The sequence below is a fragment of the Heptranchias perlo genome, chromosome 3 (assembly GCF_035084215.1).
Source record: "Heptranchias perlo isolate sHepPer1 chromosome 3, sHepPer1.hap1, whole genome shotgun sequence".
NCBI lineage: Eukaryota > Metazoa > Chordata > Chondrichthyes > Hexanchiformes > Hexanchidae > Heptranchias > Heptranchias perlo.
In genome coordinates, this window is record NC_090327.1 from 5,386,396 (window position 1) to 5,404,314 (window position 17,919).

At 45.4% G+C, this 17,919-nt stretch overlaps 1 protein-coding gene across 1 annotated transcript in view; it reads right to left on the reverse strand.

Annotated features, from left to right (window-relative positions):
• The window catches only part of kctd1 (potassium channel tetramerization domain containing 1), a 155,811-nt gene extending 138,743 nt beyond the window's left edge, over positions 1-17,068 (reverse strand). Inside the window, exon 1 of the mRNA XM_067977883.1 lies at positions 16,961-17,068. Coding sequence (XP_067833984.1) covers positions 16,961-16,969 — 9 coding nt within the window. The 5' untranslated portion in view covers positions 16,970-17,068. The remainder of the gene's footprint in view (positions 1-16,960) is intronic.
• Positions 17,069-17,919: the final 851 nt, after the last annotated feature.

A 17,919-nucleotide genomic window follows, 5' to 3' on the forward strand; every position in this document is an offset into this window, starting at 1 on the left:
AGATTACAACCTTTGAGGTCCTGCTCTTTAATCTTCTACCTAGCTCCCTAAATTCTTGATGCAGGACCTCATCTCCCTTCCTACCTATGTCATTGGTCCCAACCCCAGCCAATCCAATCTTTCCTCATAGCTAAAATTCTCCAGTCCTGGCAACATCCTCGTAAATCTCCTCTCTAGTGCAATTACATCCTTTCTGTAATGTGGTGACCAGAACTGTACACAGTACTCAAGCTGTGGCCTAACTAGTGTTTTATACAGTTCCAGCATAACCTCCCTGCTCTTATGTTCTATGCCTCAGCTAACAAAGGAAAGTATCCCGGATGCCTTCTTAACCATCTTATCTATCTGTCCTGCTACCTTCAGGGATCTGTGGACATGCACTCCAAGGTCCCTCACTTTCTCTACACCTTTCAGTATCCTCCCATTTATTGTGTATTCTCTTGCCAAGTTTGCCGTCCCCAAATGCATTACCTCACACTTCTCCAGATTTAAACATAGAAACATAGAAAATAGGAGCAAGAGTAGGCCATTCGGCCCTTCGGGCCTGCTCCGCCATTCAAAATGATCATGGCTGATCGTCTAACTCAGGACCCTATTCCTGCTTTTTCCCCATATCCCTTGATCCCTTTAGCATTAAGAAATATATCTATCTCCTTCTTGAATACATCTAATGACTTGACCTCCACTGCCTTCTGTGGTAGAGAATTCCACAGGTTCACCACCCTCAGTGAAGAAATTTCTCCTCATCTCGGTTCTAAATGGCATACCCCGTATCCTGAGACTGTGACCCCTGGTTCTGGACTCCCCAGCCATCGGGAACATCCTCCCTGCATCTAGTCTGTCTAGTCCTGTTAGAATTTTATATGTTTCGATGAGATCACCTCTCATTCTTCTAAACTCTAGTGAATATAGGCCTACTTGACCCAATCTCTCCTCATACGTCAGTCCTGCCATCCCAGGAATCAGTCTGGTAAACCTTCGTTGCACTCCCTCCATGGCAAGGACATCCTTCCTCAGATAAGGAGACCAAAACTGCACACAATACTCCAGATGTGGTCTCACCAAGGCCCTGTATAACTGCAGTAAGACATCCCTGCACCTGTACTCAAACCCTCTTGCAATGAAGGCCAACCTTCCTAACTGATTGTTGCACCTGAATGCTCGCTTTCAGCGACTGGTGTACAAGGACACCCAGATCTCGTTGCACCTCCCCTTTTCTCAATCTATCACCATTCAGATAATAATCTGCCTTTCTGTTTTTACAACCAAAGTGGATAACCTCACATTTATCCACGTTATACTGCATCTGCCATGTTCTTGCCCACTCACCCAACTTGTCTAAATCACATTGGAGCCTCTTTGCATCTTCCTCACAGCTCACATTCCACCCCAGTTTTGTGTCGTCTGCAAACTTGGAAGTGTTACATTTAGTTCCCTCATCCAAATCATTGATATATATTGTGAATAGCTGGGGCCCAAGCACTGATCCCTGCGGTACCCCACTAGTCACTGCCTGCCACCCGGAAAAAGAACCGTTTATTCCTACTCTCTGTTTCCTGTCTGTCAACCAATTCTCAATCCATGCCAGTATATTCCCCCCAATCCCATGTGCTTTAATTTTGCACACTAACCTCATGTGTGGGACCTTATCAAAAGCCTTTTGAAAATCCAAATATACCACATCCACTGGTTCTCCCCTATCTATTCTACTAGTTACATCCTCAAAAAACTCCAGTAGATTTGTTAAGCATGATTTCTCTTTCATAAACCCATGCTGACTTTGTCCAATCCCGTTAATGCCCTCCTCGTGTTCTGTTATCACATCCTTTATAATAGACTCTAGCATTTTCCCCACTACTGATATTAGGCTAACTGGTCTGTAACTCCCTGTTTTTTCTCTCCCTCCTTTTTTAAATAGTGGGGTTACATTTGCCACCCTCCAATCTGTCGGTACTGTTCCAGAGTCTATAGAATTTTGGAAGATGATCACCAATGCATCCACTATTTCCAGGGCCACTTCCTTTAGTGCTCTGGGATGTAGATTACCAGGCCCTGGGGATTTATCAGCCTTTAGCCTCATTAATTTCCCTAGCACTATTTTTTTTTACTAATACTGGTTTCCTTCAGTTCCTCCCTCTCACTAGACCCTTGGTTCCCTAACATTTCTGGGAGGTTATTTGTGTCCTCCTTTGTGAAGACAGAACCAAAGTATGTGTTTAATTGTTCTGCCATTTCTTTGTTCCCCATTATAATTTCCCCCATTTCTGACTGTAAGGGACCTACATTTGTCTTCACTAATCTTTTTCTCTTGACATATTTATAGAAGCTTTTACAGTCAGTTTTTATGTTCCCTGCTAGTTTACTCTCATACTCTATTTTTCCCCTCTTAATCAATCTCTTTGTTCTCCTTTGCTGAATTCTAAACTGCTCCCAATCCTCAGGCTTGCTGCTTTTTCTGGCAATTTTATATGTCTCCTCTTTGGATCTAATACTATCCCTAATTTCTTTTGTAAGCCACAGTTGAGCCACCTTTCCTGTTTTATTTTTGCGCCAGACAGGAATGAATAATTGTTGTAATTCCTGCACACGTTCTTTAAATATTAGCCATTGCTTATCCACCGTCATCCCTTTTAGTAAAGTTCCCCAATCTATCATAGCCAACTCACACCTCATACCTTCGTAATTTCCTTTATTTAGATTCAGGACCCTAGTTTCGGATTCAACTATTTCACTCTCCATCTTAATGAGGAATTCCATCATGTTATGGTCGTTCTTCCCTAAGGGACCCCGCACAATAAGATTGTTAATTAATCCTTTCTCATTGCACAATACCCAGTCTAGGATCACCTATTCTCTAGTTGGTTCCTCAATGTATTGGTCTAGAAAACCATCACGTACACATTCCAGGAATTCCTCCCCCGCAGTATTATTGCTAAATTGGTTTGACCAATCTATATGTAGATTAAAGTCACCCATGATTATAGTTGTACCTTTCTTGCATGCGTCTCTAATTTCCTGTTTAATGCCCTCCCCTACATCTCCACTATTGTTTGGGGGCCTATAGATAACCCCCACCAACGTTTTCTGCCCCTTGGTGTTTCTTAGCTCCACCCATACAGATTCCACATCGTGATTTTCCGAGCCAATAACCTTCCTCACTATTGCATTGATTTCCTCCTTTACTAACAACGCTACTCCACCTCCTTTCCCTTTTTGCCTGTCCTTCCTAAATATTGAATACCCCTGGATATTCAGTTCCCATCCTTGGTCACTCTGCAGCTATGTCTCCGTAATCGCAACTATGTCATAATTGTTAATATCTATCTGCGCTGTTAATTCATCTACCTTATTGCGAATGCTCCGCGTATTAAGACACAATGCCTTTAGACTTGTCTTTTTAAGATTGCTAGTCATCTTAGTTTTATTTTGCACTATGGCCCTATTTGTTTTTCACCCTTGTTTTCTCTGCCTTCCACTATTGCTTCTTCCATTTCTGTCTTTTGTTTCTATCCTTGTTTCCCCCCTGCTCAGGTTCCCATCCCCCAGCGATTCTAGTTTAAACCTTGCCCAACAGCACTAGCAAACACTCCCGCGAGGACATCGGTCCCGGTCCTTCTCGGGTGTAACCCGTCCCGCTTGTACAGGTCCCACCTTCCCCAGAACAGGTCCCAATGTCCCAGGAATCTAAATCCATCCCTCCTACACCATCCCTGCAGCCACTCATTCATCTGGTCTGTTCTCCTGTTCCTATACTCACTAGCACTACCTTTGAGGTCCTGCTTTTTAATTTATCTCCTAACTCCTTAAATTCACCTTGCAGGACCTCATCCCCTTTTCTTTAAACCTATGTCGTTGGTACCAATATGGACCACGACTACTGGCTGTTCACCCTCCCCCTCCAGAATGCCCTACAGCCGCTCTATGACATCCTTGACCCTAGCACCAGGGAGGCAACATACCATCCTGGAGTCACGTTTGCGGCCGCAGCAACGCCTATCTGTTCCCCTTACAATTGAATCCCCTATCACTATAGCCCTGCCACTCTTCTTCCTCCCATCCAGTGCAGCAGAGCCACCCGTGGTGCCATGAACTTGGCTCTTGCTGTTTTCCCCTGATAAGCCATCTCCCCCAACAGTATCCAAAGCGGTATATCTGAGAGGGATTGAATTCCATATGCCACTTTTCTGCCCACCTGACCAGTCCATTGATATCTTCCTGCAGTCTTCAGCTTTCCTCCTCACTATCAACCACACGGCCAATTTTTGTATCATCTGCAAACTTCTTAATCATGCCCCCTCCATTTAAGTCCAAATCATTAATATATATCACAAAAAGCAAGGGACCTAGTACTGAACCCTGTGGAACCCCACTGGAAACAGCCTTCCAGTCATAAAAATACCTGTCGACATTACTTTGCTTCCTGCCACTGAGCCAATTTTGGATCTAATTTGCCACTTTCCCTTGGATCCCACAGGCTTGTACTTTTTTGACCAGTCTGCCATGTGGGACCTTGCCTTACTAAAATCCACGTACACTACATCAAACGCACTACCCTCTTCGACTCTCCTGGTTACTGCCTCAAAAAATTCAACCAGGTTAGTCAGACACAACCGTCCCTTAACAAATCCACGCTGACTGTCCTTGATCACTCCGTGCCTTTCTAAGTGACGATTTATCCTGTCTCTCAGAATTGATTCCAATAATTTTCTCACCAAGGTTAGACTGACTGGCCTGTAATTACTCGGTCTATCCCTCTCTACCTTTTTAAACAATGGTACTACGTTAGCAGTCGTCCAATCCTCCGGTACCACACCTGTATCCAAGGAGGATTGCAAAATGATGGTCAGAGTCTCTGCTATTTCCTCCCTTGCTTCTTTTAACAGCCTGGGATACATTTCATCTGGGTCTGGTGATTTATCTACTTTCAAAGATGCTAAACCGCTTAATACTTCCTCTCTCACTATGTTTGTCCCATCCAATATTTCACACTCAACTACAATCTCTGCATCGTCCCCCTCTTTTGTGAAGACAGACGCAAAGTATTCATTAAGAACCATACCAACATCTTCCGCCTCCACACATAGTTTACCTTTTTGGTCTCCAATAGGCCCTGCTCTTTCCTTAGTTATCTTCTTGCTCTTTATGTATTTATAAAACATCTTTGGGTTTTTCTTGCCAGTAATTTTTCATGCCCTCTCTTTGCTTTCCTAATTTTCTTTTTAATTTTACCCCTGCACTTTCTATACTCCTCTAGGCTTTCTGCAGTATTGAGCTCTCGGTGTATTCCCTTTTCTTGCCTTATCTTACCCTGCATGTTCCTTGACATCCAAGGGGCGCTAGATTTGGCAGTCCCACCCTTATTCTTTGTGGGAACATGTTTATGCTGAATGCCTTGAATGCCTCCCACTGCTCTGGCAATGAAGCCTCCCCACCTGTCTATATCTGCCACCACTTGCCCCGCCCAGACCACCACAGAGTCAGTGTAGCCCTGATCACCAAATCACACTTTGGACTGTCTCCCTACTCCTCTGGCACCTTCTCTTCATAGGAACAGGAGTAGGCCATTCAGCCCCTCGTGCCTGCTCTGCCATTTGATAAGATCATGGCAGATCTGTGATCTAACTCCATATACCTGCCTTTGGCCCATATCCCTTAATACCTTTGGTTACCAAAAAGCTATCGATCTCACATTTAAATTTAGCAATTGAGCTAGTATCAATTGCCGTTTGCGGAAGAGAGTTCCAAACTTCTACCACCCTTTGTGTGTAGAAATGTTTTCTAATCTCGCTCCTGAAAGGTCTGGCCCTAATTTTTAGACTGTGCCCCCTACTCCTAAAATCCCCAACCAGCGGAAATAGTTTCTCTCTATCCACCCTATCTGTTCCCCTTAATATCTTATAAACTTCGATCAGATCACCCCTTAACCTTCGAAACTCCAGAGAATACAGCCCCAATTTGTGTAATCTCTCCTCATAACTTAACCCTTGAAGTCCTGGTATCATTCTAGTAAACCTACGCTGCACTCCCTCCAAGGCCAATATGTCCTTCCGAAGGTGCGGTGCCCAGAACTGCTCACAGTACTCCAGGTGTGGTCTAACCAGGGTTTTATATAGCTGCAGCATAACTTCTGCCCCCTTGTACTCTAGTCCTCTAGATATAAAGGCCAGCATTCCATTTGCCTTCTTGATTATTTTCTGCACCTGTTCATGACACTTCAATGATCTATGTACCTGAATTCCTAAGTCCCTTTGGACATCCACTGTTTTTAACTTTTTACCATTTAGAAAGTACCCTGTTCTATCCTTTTTTGATCCAAAGTAGATGACCTCACGTTTGTCTACATTGAATTCCATTTGCTACAATTTTGCCCATTCACCTAATCTATCAATATCCCTTTGTAATTTTATGTTTTCATCTACAATGCTTACAATGCCACCAATCTTTGTGTCTTTGGCAAACTTAGATATGAGACTTTCTATGCCTTCATCTAAGTCATTAATAAATATTTTGAATAATTGAGGCCCCAAGACAGATCCCTGCGGGACTCCACTAGTCACATCCTGCCAATGTGAGTACCTACCCATTATCCCTACTCTCGGTTGCCTTTTGCTCAGCCAACTTCCTAACCAAGTCCGTACTTTTCCTTCGATTCCATAGGCTTCTATCTTAGCTAACAGTCTCCTATGTGGGACCTTATCAATTGCCTTCTGGAAGTCCATATAAATAGCATCCATTGACATTCCCCTGTCCACTACTCTAGTCACCGCTTCAAAAAATTCAATTAGGTTTGTCAGGCACGACCTACCTTTCACAAATCCATGCTGGCTCTCTCTGATTAACTGAAAATTCTCGAGGTGTTCAGTCACCCTATCCTTAATTATAGACTCCAGCATTTTCCCCACAACAGATGTCAGGCTAACTGGTCTATAATTCCCCGGTTTCCCTCTCTCTCCTTTCTTAAAAAGTGGAGTGATATGTGCAATTTTCCAATCTAGAGGGACAGTTCCTGAATCTAGAGAACTTTGAAAGATTATAGTTAGGGCATCTGCAATCTGCTCACCTACTTCCTTTAAAACCCTGGGATGGAAACCATCTGGTCCTGGGGATTTGTCACTCTTTAGTGCTATTATTTTCTTCATTACTGTTGCTTTACTTATGTTAATTTTATCGAGTCCCTGTCCCCGATTCAATATAAGTTTTCTTGGGATTTCCGGCATGCTATCCTCTTTTTCTACTGTAAATACTGACACAAAGTAATTGTTCAACATGTCCGCCATTTCCCCATTGTCAATGACAATATCCCCACTTTCAGTTTTTAAGGGGCCAACACTGCTCCTGACCACCCTCTTTTTCCTAATGTAACTATAAAAGTTCTTCGTATTGGTTTTGATATCCCTTGCGAGTTTCTTTTCATACTCTCTTTTTGTAGCCCTTACTATCTGTTTTGTGACCCTTTGTATCTTTCCCATTCGCCAGAATCTGTGCCATTTTTTGCCTTTTTGTATGCCCTTTCCTTATGTCTTATACTGTCCCTTGCCTCTTTCGTTGTCCATGGCTGTTTTTTTTGGCAAGTAGAGTTCTTGCCCCTCAGGGGTATAAACCGATTCTGTATCACGTTAAATATTTCTTTAAACATTTCCCACTGATCATCAGTCGTTTTACCCATTAACAGATTTGCCCAGTTTACTGTGGACAGTCTCTGTCTCATCCCATTGAAGTCGGCCTTGCCCAAGTCTAGAATCTTAGCAGCTGATTCACTTTTTTCCCTTTCAAACACTACATTGAACTCTTCCTTTGAGCATCTCACCTTGCTCCATCCCTCTCCTTTAAAATCCTTGTTGTCTACCGCCCACCCAAGTACCACGCCAAGTTTCTCACCGAGATATCTTCACTGCTTTCCTCCCTCAGCCTCGGCATCGAGCAACTTCTCATCCTCGGTGATTTTAATCTCCATCTCAACTCATCATGCTCTCTCTCCTCTGAGTTCACTGCCCTCTTCGCCTCCCTTAATCTCTCCCTCCATATAAACTCCCCAACCCATATTCACGGCCACCCCCTCAACCTTGCCGTCTCACGTGGCCTCTACTCCCATCGTGGATAAGGCCATCTCTGATCACTTCCTTGTATCCCTCTCCACCCACATCCCCCTTCCCCTTCCCAACCCCACTTCCTTCTGTGTCCGCCACTGGAAAAAACTCTCCCCCAGGTCACTTATAATCGCACTTTCAAATTCCCAACTGTCCAGCCTTTGGCCCTCCATTCACCATGACATTTCTGCACCTACCGATCTGCTCAATCACACCCTCACCTCCACCTTTGATGCCCTTGTCCCCATTAAAACCATTACTCTCTCTCACTCACTCTGGTCATTCCCCCTGGTACGGCCCTCATCTCTGCTCTCTTATGTCCAAGGGACGCAGACTTGAACGTTCATGGTGGACAACTGGTTTAGCCATTCATCGCCAGATCTGGCTGGACCACATAAAACATTATTGAGTCCTGCTCTCCTCTGCCAAAACTGCTCACTATTCCCGGATCATCCTGGAATGCAAAAATAACTCCCGGCTTCTGTTCTCTACTACAAACAGTCTTCTTAAACCCCTCTCCCCTGCCCCCTCCACCCTCACCTCCAACGAAAAGTGTGAGGAGCTCATGGACTTCTTTGTCACTAAGACTCAGACCATCCGTTGAGCTGCCTCTGCTGCGTCCCTCCCTCCCCCTAGCCCACCATCCCAAACTTCCCCTAAGGTTCCCCCTTCCCTTGCCCTGAACTCGCATCTTTCCCTAGTTTCTCTCCTATCTCCCCTCATGCCCTCTCTGAGCTCATCTTGACCATGAGACTCACCTCCTGCTCTCTCGACCCTATTCCCACTAAACTGCTGACCACCCAACTTCCCTTCCTGGCCCCCATGTTAGCTGATGTTATTAACAGTTCCCTCTCCTCAGGTACTGTCCCCCTCCCCATCAAATCTGCCATCATCACACCCCTCCTCAAAAAAGCACCCTTGACCCCTCTGTCCTTGCAAACTAACAACCCATCTCCAACCTCCCTTTCCTCTCCGAGGTCCTTGAACGTGTTGTCTTCTCCCAAATCCGTGCCCATCTTTCCCGCAATTCCATGTTTGAATCCCTCCAATCAGGTTTCCGCTCATGCCACAGTACTGAAACGGCCTTTATCAAAGTCACAAATGATATCCTATGATATCCTATGTAATTGTGACAATGGTTAACTATTCTTCTCGATCTTTCTGCAGCCTTTGACACAGTTGACCACACCATCCTTATCCAACGCCTCTCCTCCATCGTCCAGCTGGGTGGAACTGTGCTCACCTGGTTCCATTCTTATCTATCCAGTCGTAGCCAGAGAATCACCTGCAATGGTTATTGTTCCTGTTCCTGCACCGTTACCTCTGGAGTCCCCCAAGGATCTATCCTTGGCCCCCTCCTATTTCTCATCTACATGCTGCCCCTCGGTGATATCACTGAAAACACAATGTCAGATTCCACATGTATGCTGACGACACCCAGCTCTACCTCACTCGACCCCTTCACTATCTCTGATTGTCACACTGCTTGTCTGACATCCAGTACTGAATGAGCAAACATTTTCTCCAACTAAATATTGGGAAGACTGAAGCCATTGTCTTTGGTCCCCACCTCAAACTCCGTTCACCAGCCACCGACTCCATCCCTCTCCCTGACCACTGTCTGAGGCTGAACCAGACCATTCATAACCTTGGCATCCTATTTGACCCAGAGATGAGCTTCTGACCACATATCCGCTCCATCACCAAGACCGCCTACTTCCACCTCCATAACATAGCCCGTCTCCGCCCCTGCCTCAGCTCATCTGCTGTTGAAACCCTCATCCATGCCTTTGTTGCCTCTAGACTGGACTATTCCAATGCTCCCCGAATGGCCTCCCACCTTCCACAAACTTGAGCTCATCCAGGGGTGATGGGTGAATGGGACTTGGTGCCCGTATCCTAACGCGCACCAAGTCCCATTCACCCATCACCCCTGTGCTTACTGACCTACAGATAGAATCATAGAAAATTTACGACAAGAAGGAGGCCATTTGGCCCATCATGTCCGTGCTGGCCGAAAATGAGCCACCCAGCCTAATCCCACTTTCCAGCACTTGGTCCGTAGCCTTGTAGGTCACGGATAGGCTCCCTAAACCTCTCCCTCCTCCTTTAAGGCGCTCCTTAAAACCTACCTCTTTGACCAAGCTTTTGGTCACCTGTCCTAATATCTCCTTATGTGGCTCGGTGTCAAATTTTGTTTGATAAATCGCTCGTGTGAAGCGCTTTGGGACGTTTTACTACAATAAAAGGCACTATATAAGTGCAAATTGTAGTTGTTGTTTAGCATGGCTTCCTTGCTTTTGAACTCAATGCCCCTATTTATAAATTGTAAACAATTTTACAACACCAAGTTATAGTCCAGCAATTTTATTTTAAATTCACAAGCTTTCGGAGATTTCCTCCTTCCTCAGGCAAATGTTTCAAGAGCTCCTTGAAGCCTACGCATTTATACATATAGAACAATACATGGTGTTTACAGACTGCCCCTGCAACTGCCCGTTGCCAAGGCAATCACCGTGTTCAGACAGAGAGGTGTCACCTGCAGAATCCCCGAATACACATTCAACAAAAAAACAAACAGGGAAAAAAAACAGAGAAAAAAAACAGAGAGAGGCAGAAACATCCGGAAGGCAGAGAGAGCCAGCAAATGACCCATTATATTAAAAACAGATAACATTTGTTCGCTGGTGGGGTAATGTGTAGCGTGACATGAACCCAAGATCCCGGTTGAGGCCGTCCTCATGGGTGCGGAACTTGGCTATCAATTTCTGCTCGACGATTTTGCGTTGTCGTGTGTCTCGAAGGCCGCCTTGGAGTACGCTTACCCGAAGGTCGGTGGATGAATGTCCTATTTATAAAGCCAAGTATCCCACATGCTTTCTTAACCGCTTTATCAACTTGCCCTGCCACCTTCAAAGATTTGTGACTATGCACCCCCAGGTCCCTCTGCTCTGACACCCCTCTCCAAATAGTCACATTTAGATTATACTGCCTCTCCATGTTGTTCCTCCCAAAGTGCATCACTTCACACTTATCCACATTAAATTGCATCTGCCCCGGTGTCTGCTCATTTCCCCAGTCTGTCTCTGTCCTCCTGAAGTCTGCTATTATCCTCCTTACTATTTACTACGTTGCCAAGTTTTGTATCATCAGCAAACTTCGAAATTACGCCCGCTATACCCAAGTCCAGGTCATTTATATAGAACAAGAAAAGCAATGGTCCCAATACCGACCCCTGGGGGACCCCACTGCATACTTCTCTCCAGTCAGAGAAACATTAGTTCACCACTACTCTCTGCCTCCTATCCCCAAGCCAATTAGGTACCCGAGTTACCACTGTCCCTTTAATCCCATATGCTTCTATTTTCGGAATAAGTCTGTTACGTGGTGCTTTATCAAATGCCTTTTGAAAGTCCATCGTAAAATAGGATCCCAAAACACTAGAAAAATCCCCCAGTGTCATGTAATATAAATAGAATTTGACTTGTTTAAGTCTCCAAATAGTCCTGGGTCAGAACAGGGCCACATTTAATTGGAGTTAAATAGTTAGCAACAATTTCTATTATTTCCTCTAGAAATAGGGATGTGATACTTCTTGTGAATCCCGTGATGGTCTGTAATGTTTTCTTTGTGGGATCTTGCTGTGCACAAATTGGCTACCGCATTTCCTACATTACAACAGTGACTACACTTCAAAAATACTTCACTGGCTGTAAAGCGCTTTGGGACGTCCTGAGGTTATGAAAGGCGCTGTATAAATGCAAGGTTGGCAAAGGAGCCAAAGGTGACATGAGGAAAATCTTTTTTTTTTACAGCGAGTGGTTATGATCTGGAATGCACTGCCCGAGGGGGTGGTGGAGGCAGATTCAATCGTGGCCTTCAAAAGAGCATTGGATAAGTACTTGAAGAGAAAACATTTTTCAGGGCTACAGGCATAGGGCGGGGGAGTGGGACTAACTGGATTGCTTTTGCAGAGAGCTGGCACGGACCTGATGGGCTGAATGGCCTCCTTCCTGCTGTAATCTTTCTACGATTCTAAGTTCTTTTTTTGATTCTTTGTGCAGTCCCCACTCCCTTTGCCTCACCATTGATGGCAGTACCGTCAACCGTTTAGGTCCTAAGCTTTGTAATTCTTGTTTTCAAATCCCTCCGTGGCCTCACCCCTCCCTGTCTCTGTGACCTCCTCCAGCCCTACAACCCTCCGAGATCTCTGCGCTCCTCCAATTCTGGCCTCTTGCTCATCCCCGATTTTCATCCCTCCACCATTGGCGGCCGTGCCTTCAGCTGCCTCGGCCCTAAACTCTGGAATTCCCTCCCTAAACCTCTCCGCCTCTCTCTCCTCCTTTAAGATCTTCCCTTAAAACCTACCTCTTTGACCAAGTTTCCAGTCACCTATCCTAATACCTCCTTCTTTGGCTTGATGTCTTTTAGAAATAAAATTTGCTCTGCTCTTTCAAATACTAAACAAAAATCTGATTGTGAACTACAATGATCCGATTCATGTCATTAAAGGGCGGGCTTGTTTTTAAAAGTTATTTGTGATGCACACATAATGAAAAGGCCTTTTCTAACCAATCTTCTGTAGCCTAACCTATTATCATTGAACGATCCAGCACAGAAGGAGGCCATTCGGCCCTTCATGCCTGTGCCGGCTCTTTGAAAGAGCTATCCAATTAAGTCCCACTCCCTTGCCCTTTCCCATTTAACTTGTGATTAAATGACTGTTTTACCAAAAAAAAAACGGATGTCAGGTGGAAAGGGGACACGATTAGTTTTTCTTTTAATTATTAATCTGATGCTTGGGCATTTATCTCAGAAAATTTAATTCAAAATATCTCTCGATTGTTTTCCTATATTTATTATCTTTCTGAAATCACAGGGGGTGGGGGGGTCCAGCCGCTTAGAAAGAGGCATAACCTAAACTTCTGTTTGTACCTTTACAATACAGGAACTGTTTCCCTTTTTGTAGGTGAAGCCCATTGTTTGAGCAGCGCTAAAGGCGAGTATCGATCGTTTATTATTAATGGTGCAAACGCTTTTTAGAGATCATTCCGTGAGGAAATCAGTGCTACAAGAAAAAGTACAATGGCAGATGTAAACCAGGCGTTTTCTGCTATAAAAATGGATACTAGAGAACACACAAACAGCGACATACACACACACACACACACTTGTTAAACTATTAATAGCGCATCGTGCAAAAACACACCAAAGTGTTGTTTTGTCAGCTGCAAACGCATCGCTGGAAGCAAATAATAAAATAACTAGTCAGCCGTATTAAAAAGGCGATGCTCTGCAGTTGTGTGTGAATCTATTATTAGCAATGCTGCCTGAACTCCAACCTGCAACGTGGAAAACCTTCATTTAGATTGGCTACCGTTTTGTTTGGCAGTAAGTTGCCGTTTGCTCATTGTTCCAGCTATCTCTTAAATAATCACAAACTCCTTGTGGGTCCCATCAGGTGAGCCAGAACTGTTTTGACAAGGCATGTGTGACAGCAGCGGATTTTCCTACAGCTTCCTTTTAAAAGGTAATTGGCCAAAGAACCAGGAGGGAGATGAGGAGATTTTTTTTTAGGCAGGGAGTTATGATCTGGAACGCACGGCCTGAAAGGGCGGTGGAAGCAGATTCAATAGTAGCTGTCAAAAGGGAATTGGATAAATACTTGAAGGGGAGAAATTTGCAGGGCTGCGGGGAAAGAGCAGGGGGAGTAGGACTAATTGGGCAGCTCTTTCAGGCACAGGCACGATGGGCCGAATAGCCTCCTTCTGTGCTGTATGATTCTATGATTCCTCAATACATCAGTCACCTGCAACGGTTGGATTACTTTGTCTTGTTCTACAGCATTAAATTAAAAAATACAAATCATTGTTGAGCAATCTTTGTCGTGAGAACGTCACTTTCAGTGAAAGAAGTGAAAAGGTGAGACAAGTGCAACAGCACGTAAACGCAGAGTTCCTCCCTCCCGCCTGTAGTCCCGCAAAAGCCAGAGTATTGGTACATCCGTTTTATATTTGCTATATGTCTCTCTACCGTATGCAGACATAGGTTAAATATAACCATGCATTTGGATCCAAAGCTCTGCTGCCCGTATCCTAACTCGCACCAAGTCCCGTTCACCCATCATCCCTGCACTCGCTGACCTACCATTGGCTCCTGGACCGGGAACGCCTCGATTTTTAAATTCTCATCCTTGTTTACAAATCCCTCCCTATCTCTGTAACCTCCTCCAGCCCTACAACCCTCTGAGATCTCTGCGCTCCTCCAATTCTGGCCTCTTGCGCATCCCCGATTTCCATCACCCCGCCATTGGCGGCCGTGCCTTCAGCTGCCTGGGCCCCAAGCTCGGGAATTCCCTCCCTAAACCTCTCCGCCTCTCTCTCTCTCTCCTCCTTTAAAGACGTTCCCTAAAACCTATCTCTTTGACCAAGCTTTAGGTCACCTGTCCTAATATCTCCTAATGTGACTCAGTGTCAAATTTTGTTTGATAATCGCTCCTGTAAAGCACCTTGGGACGTTTTACTATGTTAAAGGCGCTATATAAATGCAAATTATGGTTGTTTATTAAACCCAGCATGGAATAACCAATCAGCTGCTTTTACCAGCCTCATCCATAATGCCTCAAGACAATAGTGACTTTAACTGTAATGAAACACAGTCGATTTCTTAAGGGGGAGAAACAGCTAAATACCAAAGGGAAAATAATCAAAGAGAAATAAATGCGGACCACGGCCACTTTAAATAAAAAATTGTTGTTGCTTTTGAGTCACTTAAAAAGCAAATGTCTTCAAGCAACGCATCCACAAACAGATCAGGTGCATTTCAAAAAAATACAGGGGGGGAAAACACAAAGGGTGCAGCCTGCAGAACAAACACCGTCCTTGTCCCCTTGAGAACTTATTTCGCTCGCAGCCGCATAAATCTCTGCTCTTTCCCCTTTAGTTTTGCACTCGCACTGTCCATAAGGGCGCAAAAAATAAAACTTTACTAACTGCATGTGAAAGCAAGAGGCTTTAAATAGATGTGCATTCCATCACTAACCCGGGTCACTCCAGTTTCACGGCTAAAATCCCCCAAAACTCTGGCTCTTCCTACCCTCTTAACTGTCTCCTATTAATAAAAGCCCAATCCTCAGTCCAGAGAGAGTGCAAGGTAAACAAACTGTTCCCCGACAGCTCCGAGTGTGTACTGGGGGTTGTGTGTGTGTGTGTGTTGTGTGTGTGTATATAGAGGTCTCTCTTTTGGAGAGAGGGGCGTGCGGAACATAGGAACAGCAGGAGGCCATTCATTTTCCCGAGCCTGTTCTACCATTCACGGCTGATCTGTATGGGAGGGTTTTACACATCGATTATAAAATAAGTCAATGTTTTTGTTTTTTAATAAAAAACACAACAGCTAAATTTGGCATGGCTCTATCAAAGGGCCAGCACGGGCACGATGGGCCGAATGGCCTCCGTCTGTGCTGTACGATTCAATGATGATAAAGGCGAGTCAAAGCAACCTTAACCCATGCAGTGACTACGACACATATATCACAGGAGGATCCATAAAGAAAGCCAGACATAAATCTATATATATATATATATATATACACACACACACAGAGTAAGTAATTTTATAAACTGGCATTTCTAAAATATGTATTAGATAAACACAGAGACACAAGAGGGAGAACGTAATAGTTCAGACGAGATGGTAAATACAAAGAGGTTATTCAGTGGATGGGTATTGACATGCGTGGAAAAGTACCTCCTGTTAACAATTAACTCCTGGGGCGGTAAATGTGCTCCGACAATGGCGTCTTTCATTAAACAAGATCTGGGGCCAGTGTGAAATGAAACTAGCACCGAAAAAAAACCATGGCAAGACGCAGCCGGCGGGCTCCACCGCAAGCTGGGAATGTTTTAACTTTACAAAAGGTCGGTGCTGGCTGGTGTAGGGTTTCACACAGGGGCCTGGGAGGGCAGAGGGGAGGGAAGGAAAGGCAAGGCAAGCAGGACAGACAGGGCAGGGCAGGGCAAGCAAGAGAAGAGAAGGGAAGGCAGAGCAAGGGGGAAAGGGGAGAGAAGGCAGAGCAAGGGAAAGGCAAGGGGAAGGGGAGAGAAGGCAGAGCAAGGGAAAGGGAAGAGAAGGCAGAGCAAGGGAAAGGGAAGAGAAGGCAGAGCAAGGGAAAGGGAAGAGAAGGCAGAGCAAGGGAAAGGCAAGGGGAAGGGGAGAGAAGGCAGAGCAAGGGAAAGGGAAGAGAAGGCAGAGCAAGGGAAAGGCAAGGGGAAGGGGAGAGAAGGCAGAGCAAGGGAAAGGGAAGAGAAGGCAGAGCAAGGGAAAGGGAAGAGAAGGCAGAGCAAGGGAAAGGGAAGAGAAGGCAGAGCAAGGGAAGAGCAAGGGCAAGGGCAAGGGGAGAGAAGGCAGAGCATAGCAAAGCAGGGTGGGCGAGGCATCCCTCCCTCCTCTCTCCTCTCCTCTCGTAACCAGTGCTCCCCTGAATCCAGCAACCTCTGGGAGATGTGAAACAGCCACCGATCGCCCTCGCTCTTGCTCCTGATTTTGTGTGTGTGTGTGTGTGTTGAGAGAGAGAGAGCTGATTTCCCGGGGTGATGGGTTAATAACAAGGAATACCAATGGTGGGGGGAGCCCTCCCTCTAGAATGCGACGAAGGAAAAAGTAACAGCAGTCTGGACTGGGAAAGGGCAGTGTCTGTCTGTCTGTCTCTCTGTCTGGTGCTCAGATCCTACTGCTTGGCACATGCGTAAAACGAGCCGCGTCCCCCAAAGTCCCAGCAACACACAAATCAACACACACAGGGATTTTTTTTTTCCTTTCCCTTCTCCTCCTCCTCCTCCTCCTCCTCCACACACACACCATTGCAGGCTTACCTGAAACATTGAACATCAGCTGCTTGTCCTGGCCGCTTCTCCCAGCCCCGGCTCTGCTCTTCTCGATACACGGGCGAGAAATGCAACGCTCCGTCTTCCAATAGCTGGCTTAAGGTAGGCGAAAAAAGAGAGAGAGAAATAGTTGCTCCAGGGCTTTCAAACCCCCCAAGGCAAGGATCAGGATACAATTAGTTCATTGCTCCTTCTCGCGTCTAACCCAATCTGCAAAGAAAAGTTACATTTAATTAACTGCTCACCCAGGTGCAGCACCGATTTCTCTTTGCTTTTGTTCTGTGCGTGTGTTTTTTTCCCATTTTTAAAATTTTTATTTTACAATCACATTGGCTAATTTCGGTTCCAGCATTGTTATTTTTTTTTGTGCAACAGTCTCTCTCCCGTCAGCCTCAACATGCTCATTACACACACGCACACACACACACTCTCTCTCTCTCTCTGTACAGAAGGCTGATTTTAATCGTTATGATTAGTTTTGATGTAATGTTTCCTGCGGGCGATTTCTCTGCAAATGGATCGAGTGTTTCTTTGCCAGGAGAGAGAGAGAGAGAGAGAAGGGGGAAAGGAGGAGAGGAGAGAAGGGAGGGGTGGAGAGAGCGAGAAAGGCAGCAGATGACAATCCCAAAGAGCAGTCTCTTTCCCCTCCCTCCCCTCTTTCCCCTCCCTCCCCTCTTTCCCCTTGTTTTACCTCGTATCTTCCCCCCCCCCCCCTCTCCCCATCACCCCAGGACTATCGGCGCAAACAGAGCTGCCAACTTGTTGATGTGATTGACTTGCATTTCCTGATCACCAGCAGGATGTGTGTTGGGCCTGTTCCACTGGGTTTCTTGGGTGTATTTCCCAACTGATCTGCATAAAATAACCACTTGTACCTGCACCCCCCCAACCCCCCCAACCCCCCCCCCCAAGTATAAGCCATCGCCTGAGGTGGCACACCAATTCAC